The 20,879-nt window shown below is 49.7% G+C and overlaps 1 protein-coding gene across 1 annotated transcript in view; it reads left to right on the top strand.

Annotated features, from left to right (window-relative positions):
* SYT13 (synaptotagmin 13) overlaps positions 1-11,665 on the top strand; it is a 36,397-nt gene extending 24,732 nt beyond the window's left edge. Inside the window, exons 4-6 of the mRNA XM_081098504.1 lie at positions 1,498-1,799; positions 6,086-6,215; positions 8,072-11,665. Of these exons, the coding sequence (XP_080954630.1) occupies positions 1,498-1,799; positions 6,086-6,215; positions 8,072-8,376 (737 nt within the window). The 3' untranslated portion in view covers positions 8,377-11,665. The remainder of the gene's footprint in view (positions 1-1,497; positions 1,800-6,085; positions 6,216-8,071) is intronic.
* The last annotated feature ends 9,214 nt before the right edge of the window (positions 11,666-20,879 follow it).

Raw genomic sequence — 20,879 nt, 5'->3', positions numbered from 1 at the left:
GGTCTTCTATGGGTCTGTCTCCCTGGAGGAGCTGCACGGGGCGGGGGAGGGGGGGTGGATAGGAGCACCCACAGCTGGGGGCTGGTGCTAGATTAGCACTCTGTAGCCAGCAGACCCTGAAGCGTGTGATGCTCAGACACACAGGGGTTTTTCTGTCTCTCCAAAGTGTCAGTCCAAAGTGTCGGTGCCTAGTGGGCAGACATCTTTCCTCCAAATGGTGACTCAGGGACCAGGCTCCTTCCATCTGTGGCTTCATAATCCTCTTGGGCCTCCTTGTCATCTGTATCCAGCAGGTGGAAGGAGGGGGAGAATAGGGAGAGGGCATAACGTTTTCTTAAAAACTACCAGCATGTGGGATGCATCACTCCTGCTCACATCCCATTGGCTGGAATCAGTCACATGGCCACTGACTGCAAAGGAGGATGGGAAATGTGGTCCAACAGGTGCCCAGCAAAAAAAAGAAATGGGGTATTGATGAACAGCAAACTATCTCTGTCATGGGTGCCTTTGACATTGGATAGGGCTTTGTGCTGGACACAGAGTGGGTTCTGAATGGTCAGTATTCCTAGCATCAGGTGGTCTTTCCTAGAGGGTCAGGCTGTCTCTGGTCTCTCTACCCTGACAATTCAGGTTACTATCAGCAAACAAAGAGAAAACTTTGCGAAGGAATCGGGTAACAATGGGCTACTCCATGGCTTCTGGGAGCTGGGGCTGGATAAATTGGATTTTTGTATTTAATTTATTTTTTTGAGGGAGTATCTCTCTTTTTTTATTTTTAAAGGATTTTTACCGTTTTTATGTACTTTATTACATTTGGTCTTCACAGTGGCCCCATTTTGCACATTAGGAAACAGGTCTAGCAACATCAGGTGACTTGTCTAAGATCACTCCAACTATTGGTGCCAGAGCCAGGGCTGCACGCAATTCCCTTGAAGCTCAGTGGGGGGTTCTTTCTATCAGGACACGTGGCCCCAGTTCTTCTCTTCCTGGGGAACATCAGCTATGTGTCTCATGTTATCATTGGGAACCCGTCGTAAAAGCAACACAGGTGCACATTTCCTCATTGCAAAGCATTGAAAACACCAAGGCTCAGAATATAAAACAACGTACTCAGTGATTCACTTCACAAGTGGTTGTGTGACAAACATCCAAAGCACAAACGATCATGGTGTCAGCAGCAACACTGATAAATCATCACCTCGGGCAAATCTCAGGCTCATGGGGTGGGAAGGGCCCTGGGAAGCACTGAGTCTTGTCCCTGTTCTCCAAGGAAGACCAGCACGTGCTGACCTTGGCCCCTCAGGCGAGAGAGCTCTCTCTCAATGTCTTTCTGAAAGGTGATTCTACAAAGCCAGGGTGGTCAGCCCTGGGCTTTCTCCACACACCTGAGGTCATGGCCTTTAAGCCAGATTCTGCAGCTCCAAGCAGGGCCATGCTTCTCTCCTCCCTGGGTTCTCAAGAAGTTCCCTGTCTGTGTTGCTTTGTCCTTGGCTGCAGCCGTGACCAGTGACCACGACGGAGGCTGTGACTGCTATGTCCAAGGCAGCATAGCCAACAGGACAGGCTCTGTGGAGGCCCAGACGGCCCTGAAGAAGCGGGAGCTGCACACCACCTGGGAGGAAGGCCTGGTGCTCCCCCTGGCAGAGGAGGAGCTCCCCACAGCGACCCTGACGCTGACCCTGAGGACCTGTGACCGCTTCTCCCGCCACAGTGTGGCTGGGGAGCTGCGCCTGGGCCTGGATGGGGTGTCCGTACCTCTGGGGGCCGCCCAGTGGGGGGAGCTGAAGACTTCAATTAAGGTAGGGTTATCTCTCCCCAGGACAGATAAAACCAGTTAGTGGAGCATGGTGTGGCAGGACTGGGCCAGTGCTCATGCTCATGGTGTGTGTGTGTGTGTGTGTGTGTGTGTGTGTGTGTGTGTAAGGAAGCCTGGAGTCTTAAACAGTGAGCTGCAGCAGAACCACAGCCCAGGATTTGGGATTCCTGGTGTCTAGTTTTGCTTCTAGCCACGCAAAGACCTCCCTCCCCTGCCATCGTGTTACAAGTGTATTGGCTCTGCTGCTGGCAGTATTATCCTCATTTAAATTCATTTCTCACTCCTATGCTCCTACTATGTGCCTGGCACTGCAGGGAAGATGAGCGGCAGGTGGTGCTGTGACTCCCTGGGTCCAGACAAGGGGACTGAGGCTTGGAGCAGTTCAGTCACCCATGTGGGGTCGCCATCTGGGACATGGCGAACTCTGCTGTGAGGCCAGGTTGCTCTGGCTGTAAGTCTCATGCCGTCCCCTCGCCACACACCATGTAAGCGCCAGCAGCAGGCACCTTTCCTGGTGGACCCTGGCAGAGTGGGGAGTGCACTTTCACTCCCACCTGCTCCCATCTATCATCTCTTCCTTGCCTTATTTTTCTTTTTCTAAGGTTCAGAAAATTGATAAGCATTGACAACCATCCTCAGCTGGAACTGGGCTGCTCCAAAGCACACTGTCTAATTAGTGTGTGGTTTGGGATTTGTGAGGAGTCGGAGCTGGGGGCCCTGGGAAGAACTAACACTGGTTCATTCATCTGGTAAACCAGCTTTCTCCAGGGATGCCCCCTGCCCGCCAGAGACTTTGGTGCCAGCCCAAAAGGGCTGAGCTCCAACCTGTACAGGCAAAGTCTCAGGCACCAGAGCCTCTTCTGTCCTTCCCCCGGAAGAGTAAGCCACTCATTCATTCCACAGATACCTTGCTGGATTTCTACCATGTGCCAGGAACGTTGCCAGGAGCTGGGGACACGGCAGTAGTTAGACAAAGCCCTGCCTTTATGGCTCATTCACTCTAGTAATCACCACACACGTAGCTGTCATTGTTGCACAAATATACTCTCACGCTCATTTGGCCGGCTGGCCTGTTTCCCGCACACGGGAGCAATCTCAGAGGGCAGCCTGGAGTCAGCGGTAGGGGGTCACTCAGTGTGTGTGGCAGGAGAGAGTCCTGGTCCCAGCTGGAGGGTGCGTGTGAACAGGTGGGTGCAGCCTTCAGTCACTGCAGCCCAGAATGGGTTAACAAAGGTGCCAGCGGTGCCCCAGTTCTCACCGGAAGACACTCAGCCAGAAGTAACATATGCGTCACCAGGGATCATACAGTGACCCACTCCAAGGGCGGCGTGAATGATTCATTGAGAGCTCAAGAGAAAGATGGGCGGGGGCAGGAAAAACCAGGGAGAGGATGGAGGAAAGAAGAGGGTTACAGGCATACCCCGGCTCATTGAGCTTTGCCTTATTATACTCTGCAGATGTTGCATTTGTTACAAATTGAAGGCAAGACCCTCCACCTGCAGAAAGATCATGACTCGCTTTATTGCAATACTCACTTCACTGCGGTGGTCTGGAACCGAACCCGCGATATCTCCCGTGATGCCTGTATTTTTGTCAGCAGGCACTTAAAGCAGCAGAACCGAGGGTCGGGTGTTAAACCCTCTGGCTGCGGTGCAGCCAGCTGGGCTTGTCTGGGACTCCTGGCACCCCTGGCACCTACACAAGGTGACGAGCCCTTCGCGGGCTGACAGGTCCAGCTCCTTTCACCTGGGCTGCGGGGAGTGGAGCGCTCAGGCCTGGTCACCCTGTGGCTGCCGCCCAGGCCAACCATGGACTTCCAATAAGTGCCCTTGAATCAGCAGGCGGGTGCCCATCCAGCTCTGCTGCCATCCCCCTGGTGCCTGGACAAGGCCCTGGGCTTCAGTTTCCTCACGGTGAAATGAGAGTCTGGGGCAGACGCCAAGGAGGCTGGAGAGCAATGGGGTTAGGACTTGGGCTTTGCGGTCAGACCAGACTTCTGTTAAAGGCTCAGTTTTTTAAAAAAAATATATTTTATTGATTTTTTTACAGAGAGGAAGGGAGAGGGATAGAGAGTTAGAAACATCGATCAGCTGCCTCCTGCACACCCCCTACTGGGGATGTGCCCGCAACCAACGTACATGCCCTTGACCGGAATCGAACCTGGGACCCTTGAGTCCGCAGCCTGACGCTCTATCCACTGAGCCAAACCGGATAGGGCTAAAAGCCCAGTTTTGCTTCTTGCTGGCTACATGACCTCAAGCAGTGATGTGCTTTTTCTGAGCATCAGGATCTTATACCTAAAATGGGAACAAAATCAGTACTGCTCTTAGAGTTGTTGCCAAGATTAAATGGGATGTCTCGCCCTTCTTTCTCACAAGTATTTATTGTGTCAGCTGTGTGCTGGGTGCTGGGGATGGCTTTGTGGCGCTTACAGCCTAGTGTGATGGCTAATGTAATTACACCCGGCACAAAGTGTTTAATTAACGTTAGCTGCTAGGATTCATAACATTGCCAAGGTTCCTGGCAGCTCCCAAATCATTCCATCATATGACTAGTCACTTGTGGCAAGTTGAATGATTGGGGTCCCGTTGAAGACAGGTTTCCTGGATGAGAGGTGTGACTCAGGCCAAGGATGGCCGGCTCCTCCAACCAGCCTCACTCCCAAAGCCCAGACTGGCCCCCATCCATCCAGAAACACTGTTCCCACTTAATCTCAAGTAGTGATGGGCGTTCCTTAATAACTCAGGGTGATAAAGCAAACAGGTCCACAGTGCTGAGTGGCAGACACTGTTCTAAGCCATTAAATATGAACCCAGTTAACTTCTACAACCCCACTGGTTGCTGCTATTATTCCTGGTTTACAGATGAGGAAAGGTAGTCTTGGAAAAGTTAAGTGACTCACCCGATGTCATAGCTAGTAAATCGTCGTAGGACTGGAACTCAGACCCAGAGAGTCTGGTTCTAGAGTCTATGCAAGTGGTTCCTAATGTGGGACACACGCCCCACAGGGGGGCAGTTTGATTTTTAAGGGGGGCAATTCGAGAATGAGTGAGTCACAGTGAATTTTTTGCCTTTCTTATGGTTCTAGGGGCCTCATATATAGTATATAAACATATACTGTGACATGTTTATGCATCTCAGTTCTCTATTATATGTTTTGAAACTTTACTTGATATTTTTCATATCACTTCATATTATTATTATTATTTTAGACAATTTCTTACTCAGTACTTCAACTATCCTTTCGTTCTTTTATTTTTTCTCTTTCATGGATGCCATGTTCTTTGGAAGCTTGTTTAGACCAAGTTAATAGCCTTTAAGGCTCCCTCCACGTGAATAGGAGTTCACTTTTTTAATGATAAGAATTATATGTCACAGCGGGGGAGGGGGCATCAGGATTTTAGAGATGCTTAGGTGGGACATGGCCAAAAAAAGGTTGGGGACCACTGGTCTATGCTCTTAGCACTGCCGTTGGACTGTGACAGACACCCGCCTCCTGCGGGGGCTCTTTTGGTCATTTTTGGTCCCTCAGTGGATTTGTTAAAATTCCCGATAAATTCTTGTAGCACTTTCAGGGGAGACACTGTGAAGCTGCAGATGGGGATAGACATTTTGGATGCTTCTCCAGGCCTCCACACCCCCTGCCAAGCGCAGGGATTGCAGGTAGTCTCCGGTGCATTGCCTAACATCGTATGCCTGGCTTTTGTTGACATGGTTGGCCATTCTGTTGACTAAGCAGGGCCCTGCTCAGCATCAGTACATGACATTATTGACTCTCCCAGCTCTGTAGGGGCTGGAAGGAATTATCTTTTCAAACAGAGTAATGTATCACAACTCCCCACGGCCCCAGGCACCGGATGGGTCAATGCGGTGGTTCTCCACTATGCTCCCTAGACCCTAGCATTCTGTAAAGATGCCCTAGGAACTTGGGCAAGGGCAGGTGAAGGGTGAGAGGGAGTCCCGACCCTCTGCCCAGCCACATCCTGAGTGGCATCCTTTGATCTGTCTTGTATGTTGGGTTTGAATATAAGGTAGTTGGAAAATCACATTTTGTGGCGAACGAAACAAACTCTTATTGAAACAGATGCATATATAATCCTTCTGTGCCCCCCTCCCTTCTGCAAGGGTGGAGAAACCAGTGCTGATGGGTAAATGGTTTCTGGGATGCCTGTTGGACACAAGTAGTGGGATCCTAGCCTTACCATTCGTTGATGGGGCAGAAGCCACCCCTAACTGAAGGCATCTCTGACATTCTCTCTTGTGTTTCAGGAGCCTTCTGCAGGAGCTGGAGAGGTCCTTCTCTCCATCAGCTACCTCCCGGCGGCCAACCGCCTCCTGGTGGTGCTGATTAAAGCCAAGAACCTCCACTCCAACCAGTCCAAGGAGCTTCTGGGGAAGGGTGAGTGAGGTGTGAGAGGAGGATGTGTGCAGAGGGAGGTAACACCTGGAAGACAATGGGACAGGTGAGCAGGGAGGTGGGGCATGAGGACATTTGTGGAGTTAGCGCAGCTGTGCCCTCTACCCCAAGCTCAAATGAATTTTTAAAGGACACCCACTCACTTTTTTAAGTTCGTATCCATTTATCCCCTGGCCAGTCCCATCCATCAGACCCCAGGTATGAGCTCATACTTGCCAGGGACTCCCAACCTTGGGGATCCACTGGGAGAAGAACCAGTCTTACTCCCGGGTCACAGGAAGCCAAGGGTGGGGCTGTAGCCATGGCGTGGAGTATCTGGTTATAGAGCAAACTTGGCCTAGACTTTTTACGACCTGGCTGGGTCCACCTCACAGGCAGGTGTCAGCATCCCAGGTTCCCTTCTCCTGTCTCAACTAGCCATCCCTGTGCTCCCCACACTCACCCAGCCTCTTCGCTTTTCTCAGCCTTTGCCAACCTGGCACCCCCACACCAGCTGGGTGTGGGTGATGGCAGAAGGTGTGTGGGTGCCTGGGCAGAGGCAGCCTGAAGCTTAGGGCATCTGTGCCCCACATACCCAAATAAACATCCCTTCAACATCCCGGAAGCCTCAGTTTCCCCTTCTGGATACCTCAGCTCAGCCCCAAGTCAGGGGGCCGAACAGGTTCTCTTGTCAGCAGGAAACACTGCTGGTTACCATATGGTGCTTGGACCCAGAGCCAAGTGCTCATGGCAGCATGTAATAGATAGATATTTATGGCAGGATACAAATAAAGAATTGCCACTGCGTCCAGAATCTCTGAGCGAAAGCTTTTGGGTGAATGAAATCAGAAGAATTGGCCTTGCTGCAGATTCCTGAGCCGAAGGTCAGCTATCCGTGCCTTTTCCGCATCCCCTGCAGACACTTCTTTGCTTCCTGCACCTTTTTTTATAGCTCCTGTCAGGACAATTACAGCAAAACACTTTGTCTCTCAAATATCTGCTGAAATAACAAACTAACCACCCGGGGGTGGTAATTATAGCAATAAATGCAGAGGAGCAATTATTCTCACATTAGCGTTGGGAACCTTGACTAATGAAAACTTGATCTGGGTCCGGAGCCTTGATGTACATGAAAGCTCGTCTGGTGGCCTGTTTCCCTGGGGGTGGGTGGTGAGGCGGATTTCCTGGGGGGGGGGGGGCAGGTCTATTGGTGCAGTGCCCACGGGCCAAGGCAGCCTACCCTCACCCTCCACGTGCAGTTGGAGTCCTCAAGTAACACTTACAAAAGAACAGAGAAGAACTCATCCAACCAGCAGGCGACCCACTATCTTCATAACAGACAAACATGCTTGGCTGGAGAATCAAAGGCATGAAGACATGGGGTGGCTTTGTTTTTCTGGAGTGAATTTGAAATCAAGCTTCAGGATGTCTGAGCCATTGTCCTGGGCCTGGCTTGATGTGGGACATACAGGCACTTGGAAAGGCTCATGGCAAAGGGTGATTCCCTGGTTATCGCTAGCATGACACAATCATGGGCCACCCGATGACCAGCCTTATACATGATGCTGTTGTCTGTTTTCCATACTTGAGTATACATTCTATGAGGCAGGGACTTTTGCTGTATTCCCATGCCTAGACCAGTGTCTGCCATATGGTGAGCATTGAATAATTTTTGAATTCATACCTGACCCATGGAGGTGGGGAGGGGGTGCATAAAGAGGGAGTCTCAGTGTAGACCTTGAACCAGAGACCCTTTCTCTCCATCCCTAAGAGAGAGCATTAGCCTGGGCCTCACCACATCCCAGAAACTCACTCTTGACCCTTCTCTCTGACTCTCTTTCCCTTCTGTTCCTGCCCAGATGTCTCTGTCAAGGTGACCTTAAAGCACCAAGCTCGGAAGCTGAAAAAGAAGCAGACAAAACGAGCCAAGCACAAGATCAACCCTGTGTGGAATGAGATGATCATGTTCGAGCTGCCAGATGACCTGCTGCAGGCCTCCAGCGTGGAGCTGGAGGTGCTGGGCCAGGAAGAGGAGGGGCAGAGCTGCGTGCTGGGCCACTGCAGCCTGGGCCTGCACGCCTCCGGCTCTGAGCGCAGCCACTGGGAGGAGATGCTCAAAAACCCGCGCCGGCAGATCGCCATGTGGCACCAGCTGCACCTGTAGCAGCTTCCCAGTCCACCTCCCTTCTCGGGCACGGCCCTGCCCCTTCCGTCCCAGCTGTCCTCTGTGACCTCTTCTTTGTGCCACATCCTCGTAATGACACTCAGAAGACAGACATCTTTGCAAAGACCAGGACCCTATTCCTCTCTCATCACACCCCCGTGTCTGAACAATGAGCAGGAGAGGGCAGTGTGTGGACATTTGGGTCACCCTGGGGAGTGCATTTTGCTGATCTGTGTCACAGAAGAGACACTTAGCAAATGCAGCCAGAGTGCGGGTTTTGCGGGGTGGGCATGTTAATCCAGATGCAGAGAAAGCTGAGTTTGGGGAATAATGGATACAAAGAATGTGTTTTCTTAAAAGTGAGCATTTCAAAAATGATGAAGAAAATAAAAGTATCCTGGAACTACTCATAGAATTGGAGATTGTTAGGGTGGGTTGACATCTCGGCCAGCATGAAGTCATGCTCCCGAACCAGGCAGCAGTAGTCCAGCAGTTCTCAAACCCTCAGTGTGAAGAAATCACCAGCAGACATTCCAAACTAGTGTTCCTGGCTGGACCCCAGGAGCCTGCCTTTTAACATGCATCGGTGGTCTGGATGCAGAGGTTGGAGCACTGTGCCTGGAGGAACCCCTTCTACAACATTCCAGACAGGTTTTCACAGCCAGTTCCAGTACTGGATGTCTCAACCATCAGTGTGACATTTAGAAGCCTCTAGGTTTTTAATTTAATTATTTTAATTCTTAATATTTTTCATTTGTGCTTTTCAGATCCTGCTCTTGGACTGAATTTGTACTTTTTATTGAATAGCTTTATTGTTTTATCTCAGAATCAATTTATATTATATTTGGGGGGGGACCTTCCTTGACAGTGTGGGATCCCCCTGTTAGTTATTGGGCGCTAGTTGTCACATCCACCAGCATCACCAAAGTGACCCTCCAAGATAGTCCCATCGCTTCTAGCAGTCCAGTCACTTCAGGAAGAATTCAGTTTGGGACACATATTAGTCTATTATGCCTGGCTCCGTGGAGGTGGAGAAGGAAGATAATTAGGAAACGAAGACTTTTACAAATGTGCCTCCAATCAGTTTTCAGGGCCTGTCACTTTAAAATCAGTAAGTAACCAGCAGCTAAGTTTCAGATTCCTACCTTATTATTCCAAGTAGCTGCCCATATCATTAATTAAATGATGAGCCTTGTGGAGTGGATATACTTGCCCTCGAACCAGGACTCCTGGGTTCTGTTGTTGGCTGTCTGCTAAGCAGGACTAATGACATGGCAGCTCTGTCTGGGTAAATGCTACGATTGATAGATGAAAGCATGCTTGAAAGCTGTAGGCACTCCCTGGCTAGAAGCAAACTCTGAAACCACCAGAGGATCATCTTTAAGCTTTAAGTTGGCAGCTGACAATGCCTGGAAAGTACCAGAACCATCCCAGGCATTTTCAGAACCATGAATTCTGCATTTGGACTCCTTAATACTGACATCCAAATTCTGGGCCTTCCAGTGTCACCCTAGGGCTGATCTAAACGAGAATTTCTAGACAAGATGGGTTAGGGCTATCCTTCAACCTCAACAAGTCATTCTTAGCCTCCCCCTGAGAATCTGATAGGGATCTTATCGCCCATAGTTATCATTTTTTCCTTTCTGCACCAAAGTAGAAAATCATTAGAAACAACTTCTACCTACCCTCTGAAGAAACAGAAAAAATATCTAATCCCTCTTTAATGAGAAAACCTCTCAGATAATTAGAAATCTTGATCACTAACATTTACCACCTCCTGCCAAGTTTTTTTAGGCAAAGCATTTGTTAGTGATTTCCTACATCATGTTTTTGAGATACCCTCACCCACCTCACTCTTGTTTCCTTTTTTTTGGTTGGCATAGCTAAAAGAGAACAGAACATTCTCTATGTAAGCTGATCAGTACTTTCTTCTTGGTAACATCTGCTACTTTAATCTAAAAAAGTCTGGATTCTAGGCTTAAAATCAGGAAATACGGTTCCACTTCCTTACAAATCTATGTACCTGCCTTATAGTCACACCAAAGGATGCTTGAGATGGATTGGGTTGGGTCTCTGATTCCAGAAATATCAACTCCGCCCATGCTCTTTCCACTATGAGGCTTTCATTTCTTTGGATCTCAGAGGTTTAGTTTTCCAGAGTCTGTAAACTAAAGGTTGCTGCTAATAAGAATCAAATGCCACCACAGGACATCTTGGGTGTCAGTTATCAGCTCTCTTAACAGACATGCACAGAAATGAGAGAGATTTTACAGGGGTTTTTGTCTGGTGTGTTTTGACACCTTGAACAAAGCTGGCTCATGGGCCCTAAGTACAGTATTTGTTGAATGAATTAATGAGTAAAGGATGGATAGGGGAGTAGACAGAATAGGTCACTGCAACTGGCATAAAAATCAGAGTCCTGGCTGATTTCTCAAAGATACAGGCATCAGAAATCCCAGTTGGCCTAGAAAGTCATGACATTGAGTATGACCATTCACCTACTCACAATTTGTAACTGTGTAAATGTCACTGATGATAGAAGAGAATATAATCGCTGTGCTTTTCTACCCGAACTTCGTCCTGGTGAATTTTATATTATTCAGATACCAGACTGCCAAATCCAAAAACTTCAGCACTCTTTGCATCAGCTTACCTAGTACCAGGCACATTTACAATTTACTACCACATTAGTGTAATTGGGTCCGTGTGAGCGCATTTGATTTTTTGAAAGGAACACCTGGTCCTTTGCCAGGGCGTGTTATCTAAGAAGGTCACAAAACAGAGATAAAAATAAAGTAAGAAACCATCTCCAACTGACTGTTGCCCACACCGTGACCTGGTTCTTTCATAGATACGGCGATGGGGACAAAGAATTAATCTTGGCTCCACTTCTTACATCACATTAATATCTATTTGTTGAGTGCCTATTGGTCAAGATCTTGCACGCGCCTGTCCATTTCAATTTGGGACATGACTCTTGCTGTGGGTTGAGTGACAAATCACCCCATGTAGAGAGCAAGATGGGGCAATTCCTTTGGGATGTGAGGAGTCCTGGGGGGCAGGCAGCTATTGCCTAAGCCAAACTGAGCTGAGAACCGTGAAACGAGATCTAGCCCCTGTGATTCATTTCTGCCACCGTGTTTCCTGTTGTCAGTGCTAAGTGTGTGTTTGTTTGCAATTATGAACCGAAGCACAAAGAAGACGCATGAGACATTGTAGTCCTATGTCTGGTGTCACACTTCAGAGCAAAAACCTTTCAGTGGTAAATAAATAATTTCCAACTGGGTTACTACCTACCTGGTGTTTCCTTCTTTTCACTTAACATTTTAAACATATAAAATGCAGAAGTGATCATTTGATAAACACTCATGAACCACTGCCAGGCTTTATAAAACTTGACAGATACAGTTGAAGTTCCTTCAGCCCTTTACCGAGGAGACCACCATCCTGAATTTATGTCTCACCACAAGCATTTCTTTATCCCTTTACTGCATGCACATGTAAGCCCTGGGTGCCATAGATTATTGTTATGTGTTTTAAAATTTAATTTAAATTTCATCACACTGTTTTCACTTCACACTAAAATTTTGAGCTTTATCTATGCAGACATATGTAGGTCCAGTTCAGTTCATTTTTTGTTGCTGTATAATATTCCACTGTATGGATATACCACCATCCCAGTCTGTTTTGATATACACTTAGAGGTTTCCTTTTCTTTTTTTCCTTCCTTTCTTCCTTCCTTTCTCTCCCTACCCCCTCTTTCTCTCTCTCTCCCCTCCCCCTCTCACCTTTACTTTGCTGTTACAGAACTGTTATGGATGTGCAGTGTCACCTGAGGCTCTGAGTCAGGCTCTTCTCATTTTCTTTATTGCTTATGGAGCTCGTAGTCATTTTCCACCCAAGAGTTTCTATTTTTTGAGAACCAATCAGAAGCACCACCAACCACTGCAGGAGCTCAGATCCCTAGCATCTGTCTGTCTCCCTCCCGGGGCAGATGCCTGTGCAGGCTTCTCTCACATATCTACCTGGAGTGAGTAGAATGGCTGGATCACAGATTGCTCTGTGTGTGTGCATGCCTGCGTGCACCTTGGTGGTCTTGCTTGAGCACCCAGTCAAAGGGATTACATGCAAGTAGGGATGCAAGTGCTCTGGGGGCTCTGACTTCCTTGTTGAGAAGAAAAGTCAGTTGGAAACTAGAGACTCCTCTTTCTCTAATCTCCCAAAGCAAAAGCTCTGGAAGAGTCAGTGCAGCAACCGGTGGTACCTCTGTACTCTGGACGGTGGGCAGGGACAAGGGGACTCCTTGAGCCCCGCCCCCTAGGCCCTCCTGGTGGCTGCTGCAGCCTGGTGTACAGAGGAAGGGGCTCTGGCCTTAAGCCAGAGGCAGGGCCTGGGTTTTTAAATCAGTAGGAAATTAGCCAGGTCTCATGTAATTAAAACTAAAGGTTCTTAAAAAGGATCCGTAAAGGAAGCCGTGAGATGTTTTCGCTTACCAAGTCTGTGCATATAACTCCTTATTTTATATTACATACATATCACATTTTAATGACAACCAGGATTTTTATTTTCATAATAAAATCAGAGGAGTGGAATTTATCCTGCATAGCCAAGTATTATATAAACTATGCTTTATAGGTAACTATGCATATGGCCCATCAGAGCCCAAAACTAATATTTGAGAGTCTGGACTTACAGAAAGGAGAAATGGGAGAGGGGAGTATATTCATTAATCACTTTATACAAGGCTTTCCTCCTGAATTGCCTTAAGTACGCTCTGTTCCTGTGCATAAACCGAGTCAAGAGCAATGCATTTAGGAACTGAGCACCTGCAGCCCGGGCTGGCTTTGTCACAGGCCACCTTCATGGCCCTGGGCAAGCCACTTGCCTCTGGACGTCGCTTTCCACATCAATGCAATGAATTTGGATCAAGTGATCACTCAGGTCCCTTCTAGATTTAAGTTTTAATATTTTGTGATTCTGTAGTCTAGACTTTTCACACATATTTTGGCCTCCAATCTTGGGCATAAAACCACTTAAACCCACATACGTGTGCACCTGCCCCATGTTGGCAATCCTCCCTGGCATCTTCTGAAGTCCTTCTGGCAGCCACCCACTCCTCCACACAATATGCAATGTCACCGGGGGCTCTGAGTCAGTCTCTTCTCATTTCCTTAATTGCTAATGGAGCTGGTGGTAATTTTCCATCCAAGAGTTTCTATCTTTCTAGAGCCAATTGGAAGCACCACCACTGCAGGAGCTCAGGTCCCTAGCATCTGTCTGTCTCCCTCCCCGGGCAGATGCCAGGCAAGGAGAGAGCCACAAGATGGAGCTATGGATGGATTTAGGGGGGGATGGGCATTTTCAACTGCCCCTGCGCTCCTTGCTTCATCTCCTGCAGGTGAGCCAGCACAGGTGGTCCGTGATGGGACCATGGGCAGCTTCCCCAAGCCAGAGATGGAGGCAGGTGCCTACCTGGGAGGAGGTGGGAGAAAGCCAGTCTCGCAGGCTGGAAGCCAGACATTGCCATGGAAACAGGCCCTGTGGTGGCTGGTCCTCAGCCAGGTGTGATCTCCTGTCAGCGCAGCCCAGGCTGGAGCATGGCTTCCCTTCCCGGTGTCCCAGGGCATCCCATTGACAAGTGGGTGATGGCAGAAATCTTATTTCAGAAACCCAGGGACACCAACCAGGGACAAACAAGGAGAAACCTGCCTTCCCAGCCAAAACCAACCAACAAAACCTCTGCGCAGTCTCTTTTCCCCCCAGAGCCAGGTTAGGTGAGCTGTTAAAGCAGAAATAGGTACCTGAGGATCTCTCTCTGGGTTGAAAAGGAACAGGTGTTCTCCATTCAGTGGGGGTGTTCATGCTGGCTGCCAAAATAGGTATTAGAGCAGTGGTTCTCAACCTTCTGGCCCTTTAAATACAGTTCCTATGTTGTGACCCAACCATAAAATTATTTTTGTTTCTACTTCATAACTGTAATGTTGCTATTGTTATGAATCATAATGTAAATATCTGATATACAGGATGGTCTTAGGCGACCGACCCCTGTGAAAGGGTCGTCTGACGGCCAAAGGGGTCGCGACCCACAGGTTGAGAACCGCTGTATTAGAGGCTCTGTAATAAAAGTCATGGGCAGCCCCTCACGGAGGGTAGCAGGAATTCTATGGGAAAGAAGGAAACCCATCACTTCTTAGCACCTACTCCATCTTGATCTAAAAGGTAACAACGGTGATAATGAGAAACAGCATGCATTACCCACTGCTCTGTGCTCAGTACTAAAGACACAGACTCAGATAAGTGACTTGTCCAACATCTCACTGCCTGTAAGAGGCCCAGAGGGGGGATTTGAATCGGGCATACCTACCTCTAACCCTAAAGTCCAGGCTCTGGCATATGGCCAGTGGCCAAGTGTCTTTCTTGGGAAGGTAACAGATGCGAAGGCAGTAGCTTCAAAATGCTATCCAGAACCACTGACTCTGAGAATCACTCAGCTGGAAGGAGCTGGAAAAGTTTTCTTCCCAGGGAGAATTAGGGGGCACCTGCCTGGCTTGGGGGCGGGCATTAACCAAGGGACCAGAGCTAGGTGGAGGGGAGGAGAACTCGGCAACCTCCAGCTTTGTCTAGAGAAGGGACAGGGTCAAGGCCAGATGTAGTCAGGGATCAGGTGCAGGGTCATTCTGATCAAAGGAACAAACCGAGACAGCAACAGGTGAGGTAGAGGAATCCAGGACTTCCACTGTGACCGCACAGTGAGGGACACATGCTGGGAGGGAGATGGCAGGCTCTCAGAGGGCGAGGTTAAGGAAAGGAACAAGGGGAAGCCAGTGAAGGGATGCCAGACAGGGCGGGGTAGGGGTAGAGATTGGCATCTGGGAGGAAAAAATAAAAACACTTACCTGTATCTTCATGAAATTTATGCCCATCTTCTTTCTAAAACAATTTGGGTAAAACATCACTGGGAACTACTGGGAAAAGATCCCTCCCCAGGGGATGCATGTGGAGAATCATGGGAGGCCGTGGAGGGAGCATTAGGACAACCTTTCATCTGCGATAAATCTGTGTGTTTTCTCAAAGAGATTCTTGCAGGACAAATGCATTAGGGGTAGGTAGATTTATTCATTATTATTTTTTAAAACATGTTTTTATTGATTTTTTTGCAGAGAGGAAGGGAGAGGGATAGAGCGTCAGAAACATCGATGAGAGAGAAACATCAATCAGCTGCCTCCTGCACACTCCCTACTGGGGATGTGCCCGCAACCAAGGTACATGCCCTTGACCGGAATCGAACCTGGGATCCTTCAGTCTGCAGGCTGATGTTCTATCCACTGAGCCAAACCTGTTAGGGCTCATTATTATTTTCTAAAACATATTTTTATTGATTTTTTTTTTTTAGAGAGAGAGAGAGAGGAAGGGAAAGGGAGAGAGAGATAGAAACATCGACAAAAGAGAACATCGATTGGCTGCCTCCTTCACGCCCCTCCTGGGTGAGAGCCCAGAATCCAGGCATGTGACCTGATCGGGAATAGACCTCGAGGTGCATAGCTCGACACTCGACCATGAGCCACACCGGCTGGGCAGTAGATTTATTTCTCATGGTTTCAATTACACCTCTGTTTGGCCTGACTAGTAGATGAGGCACGTAGGGGACCCGCTGGAAGTAGACTTGAATGACAGAAAAGTGAGAGCAGCAGGAAGGGGCTCAGGGCCTCTTCTAGTTCCTTCTAAGCTGGCAGCAGGCAGGCTGCTAATCTGGCAGCGGAGGCATTGAGAGGGGACCCATTCTGAATCGGCCTGAGCACAGGCCAGGGCTAGAGGCAAGGAGGCAAGGATTCGACCTTGGTGAGTAAATTTAAATGCTTTTATTAACAATCTCCTTACATTACAAGGATAATATGACAAAAGGAAGGTTCTGCGTACATATTATGATAAACCAACATAGCTCTATTTGTATCCAGTGTTCTAGGTCCCGTCACACAGGTACTATAAAGCGTAGTCTGCAAAATAATAACATCGAGATTTTTTTCTTTTTTAAGAAAGAAAGTATTAACATATTCATATGTATGTGATAATAGACTCCCAGGCACCCCCCCTCCCCCACTACATTTTTCCTTTAGGATTGAAATGACATGGTTCAGCAGCGTGGGGGTGGAGAGAAGGAGAGAGACAGGGGCTGAAAAAGACTGAATCAGACTGCTGGCTCTTCCGGAGAGGTGAGTGAAGACGGAGGGTGCCAAGGGCAGCCTGGCCCTTGTCTTTTTGTGAGCAGTACTGTAACCGGCTGTCCCTGGACGGAGGGCCCGGTGCCTTGATGCCCCGTGGCTGCTCTCTCTCTGAGGTACAGTGCATTGTGGGATTGCTACCCGGGGTGCCCATCCCCTGGCCATGGGTCTGATCCACCGCGGTGGGAGGAAGGCTTGGACCAGGCCTGGCCGTTCTTGAGCCAGGCCCTGGAGGGTGTTCCAAGACCCGGTTGGCATCTAGCTGTGGCTCAAGGAGACCCAGGCGGACTTGGAGGGAGAGGAGGTGGGCACTGGCAGAACAGACCCGCCCCCGACTGTCGGCATAGGGGTGGGTCTGCCGGAAACTGAGGTTTGTTGGTAGGATGGTGGGGAAGAGCAAGATGGGGCTCAGGGATGGGAGAGCCAAGAGGCAGAGGCTGGTCTGGAGCACAGAGGACGCAGCTGTCTTGTGTCTCCCTTCAACTGCAACCCCATCAGCCCCTCCTCCCCGCCTTCAGGGGAAAGAAACGACCGAGAGAGAAACCTGGAAGCAAAACGGGCTTCTGATTCCAACGGGGCTGCACCAGCCCTCCCTCATGGGGCGTCCGGCTCAGCCTCTGCCTCAAGTCAGAGTCAGAACAGTGTATGTGAACTAAACCTGCCTGTTACGGTGGCGGGAAGGTGAGGGGTCGGTGGGCCTCCGTGCAGGAGAGGGAAGAGAGTTGGTTGTCCTGAGTACAGCCAGCAGCAGCAGCTGTGCAAAGTGGGCTGGGCCAAAGCCCTGCTTCGGAACTGGAATTGCTACTGAATTCATGAGTGTGCGGATATGTCTCCCCGCCCCCCCCCCCCCCCCCCGAGTTAGCTGATGACCCCTGCCCTGGCCAGGAAGCTTCTTGATGGTGAGCAGCACTGTCTGGTGATGCTCATGCTGCCCACTTCACTTCTCCAGTCCCTGGCGGACAGTGATGGAGTGGGTGAGGGAGGTACTCCAGAGGTTTGGCCTCTAGGGGGCAGTAGAAACATGGGAGGAGGGAGGGGCAGCATCTTTCTTGGACCACTCTTGGTCCAATTTGCACCTTTCCTATGGCCACCAATGCTGCTTGCTCCTGGGGGTGGGGGGGTGGGGGAAGAGGGCATTTAGGGAAAATTGTGCAGTGGTCCCTACACCATGGGTCAGTGATCATGAGCTACTGCCAGGCAGCAGCGACCACACCATAGGCTTGCGGGGGGGTGAAGGGGGCACTTCAGTTGGAGCTCAGGGAGTGAGTATCTCCTTCCAACCTCAGACCAAGCCTGCGGTAAAGGAGAGAAAGTGCACGGAGAGGGCCGGGACCCAGTTATGCTCCTCTCCACCACTGGGGGTAGGAGGCTCCATTCCTGGCAAACCCTGCCTGCTTAGCTCCCTCATCAGCCCCTGCAAAAGGCTCTGCCTCCTCCCTCTTTGCACAACACAGGCTTTCCCGTTGCTCTCCCAGCTCTCTATAGACTCTATTTTTAAATCTATTTAAAACATAAAAATGTATAAATATATAGGATATTATTTATAGATATATAGACGTGATTCAATCTCTTACTCTGTGTATACGTACTGTATATGTCCATATATACAATATATATGCTGTAGCATTTGTATTATACACTGCACATACCCCTGCTTCCATGCACTCTCCTAGGGAGACTGGATTGCATAGGTATTTCTAGGGCGATACCACTTGAAGGGGTTGGGGTGGGGGAGAGCCAGATGGAAGAGGTGGGCCGTACCATTTTCCTCCCCAAAGGGCACTTTTACTCCCTCTGGCTAACACACAAAGATCACCTCAAAGGCTCCATCACATATCACAGCTCCATCTAAAGCACCCAGAACAGAGAGCAGAGAGGGGTCCTCCTCCAGGCAGAAAAAGGGTCCTGCATGTAATCTTCCCTCAAGACCCAGACTGGAACCTCAGACCCAGCACCACCTCCAGGAGGCTGGTATCTGGAATGGAACTGCCCCAAGCTCCCCAGCCTCCGAACACGAACACGCCTTTCTTGGTGAAGCAGGCCTGGCCTCCCTGCTTGGGCTGTCCGAGGCTGGCCTGGCTGGGCCTGCCCCTAGGAGAAGGGGGGAGTGTGAGTCCCAGTGGGATTGGAGCCTTCTGCCCAAACTGGGTGATAGGACCAAGAAAAAACACGAATTCTACTTGGAAATCAATCCAGACAGTAAGCCAACACCAGCTCTAGGTACCGATTTCCTGCTCCCTGGACTAGACCCCGAGGGTGGAGGAAAAATGAAGGGGGAGGAATCTAGAAGAGAATTTCTATTTCAACCCCCCAGGCCACTTGCTGGAGCCCAGGAGGCTCCAGGGAACAGCTAAAGTGACTCTAGCCCCCCAGCCTGGGTTGGGCCCAGTTCGTATTCCACTTCCCTCTCTCCAGGATCGTTTTCAGCATTCTACTGCTTTCCCACATGGAAAACATTTCAACATTACCTTAAATAATTACAAGGTCCTTTCTCCAAATGATAGAATCAACAGAAGCAAGTCAAGGAGAAGGGCTAGGCAAGACGACTCAACATGGTAGCAAGTAGGATGGGTTGGGGCCATGACCCCCAACTGCCCTGGATTCAGGGTCCAGCACTGACCCCTGCTATCCAGGGATCTTGGAGCGGGAGCCTGTTCTCATTCCCAAGCGAGGATGAGGAAATCAGACTCCACCCAGTACTATGGGATGTGGCCAGCAGTCCAAAAAACAAAAACAAAAAAAACACAAAAAAACCCAAACAAACCAAACAAAACCCACAAAAAAACCAACTGGTGATTGAGATGCCTGAACTCATATTCAACCAGGCAGCCAGACCTGGGGGTTCTGACCCAGCAAGAGTTCCAGGCAGGCCTGGGCTGTCCTCAGTTTCCAGGATGGTAACGGTTTTCCTCCTTGAGGAGAAGCACACCGTTTTAACCACAAGGGCCTCTGGTTCCCAGGCTCGGCAATGTATGTGCTAGGCATGATTGCCCCCCCGCCCCCAAACCTGATCTCACTTCCCACCCCCTCCAAAAGCCAAAGAAAGTTCAATTAGGACAAGTCTCAAGCCCAGACACACACACACTTTATTCTAAGCCAATGGTTGTCACTTCTAAGCCAGGGGCTGAGTTAAAGGGCTCTGTCTTGTCTGAAGCCACCACAGTTGGGATGTAATGGCTGCCCAGCCAACCACTGTTTATACCCATCAAAGGAAGGTTAGGTTAGCCAAGCATGTGCCTCCCTGGACTAGACCCTGAGGGTTCCATCAGCCCAAAAGTCCTTCTCAAGAAGCAGAGAGTGGGAAATGCCTGTGATAGAAATCACCGGTAGTCACATGCCCCATGCACAGGACAGAAGCACTGAGCCTCCTGGGAGCATCCAGGCTGAGAAAAGCCCCTGTGTAAATTGCAGTGGTGTCACCCCGATTATCCCCTGTGTCCAGGCAAAGTGGCCTTCAGAGTGTCTGACACGGCCTAGCTGAATTCAGCAAAGGGCATGCGCACCCAGTGTTTGGGAGCCTTGCCAAAGTTCAAGACTCTCCAGAGAGCCCAACCTCTCTGTTTCAGACCCTGGCTGAACAGGTGGCCGCCTGTAGCCATAGCTCATGCTTCTAGCCCAGAAGCAGGTCACTGGCTCCCAGCTCTCTCAGAAGGTACAGGTTGAAAATGGCATTGGCCCAAAGGATGGTTCCCTGTGGATAAACACTGAGCTGAGTTGGACCGTGGTCTCTCGAGAGGACACATTCACAGCCCTGACTAGATGCTCAAGCAGATACTCTCTTCCTGGTTTGCAAATGAGTGGTTTAGGAGGACTATCCACAGAGGGTCCCAATGCAGTGGGTGGGGAGGAGTAGAGGTGGGGGAAGAGAAGGTGTAAGGCATCTGTTGGCTAGAAGAACGGATCCCAACCTACTGTTTCTGCCTCCACCGAGGCCCGCCCACCTTGCCATCCACCTCTGCCTTCGAGCCATCTTAGTCTGTGTGGTGGAGAGGAAGCTGGGGAGGGAAAGGTGGAACCGTGTGCTTTGCAATAGCATCCCACTTGACCACAGTTACTGACCTGATGGGAAGGGTGGAGTGGGGGGAGGAGACATCAGCTTAAAGTGGGGAAGTGGAGTGAGGCTGGGAATTTCAAAGCATCAGAAAGAGCTTTGGGTCTTTCCTTGCTAGTTTCTTCTCTCTCCTTGTTCAGAGGAGGGTGGGGAAGTATGTGGGGCTGGGGAAGGGGTGGGGGGCTGGATGCCACAGGCAGGGGTGCATTGATTTGTTGACGAAGGCAGCATAC

This window comes from Myotis nattereri, assembly GCF_964212035.1.
Source record: "Myotis nattereri genome assembly, chromosome: 9".
NCBI lineage: Eukaryota > Metazoa > Chordata > Mammalia > Chiroptera > Vespertilionidae > Myotis > Myotis nattereri.
The sequence above is the reverse complement of the archived record's forward strand: the minus strand, read 5'-3'. Positions and strand labels throughout refer to the sequence as shown.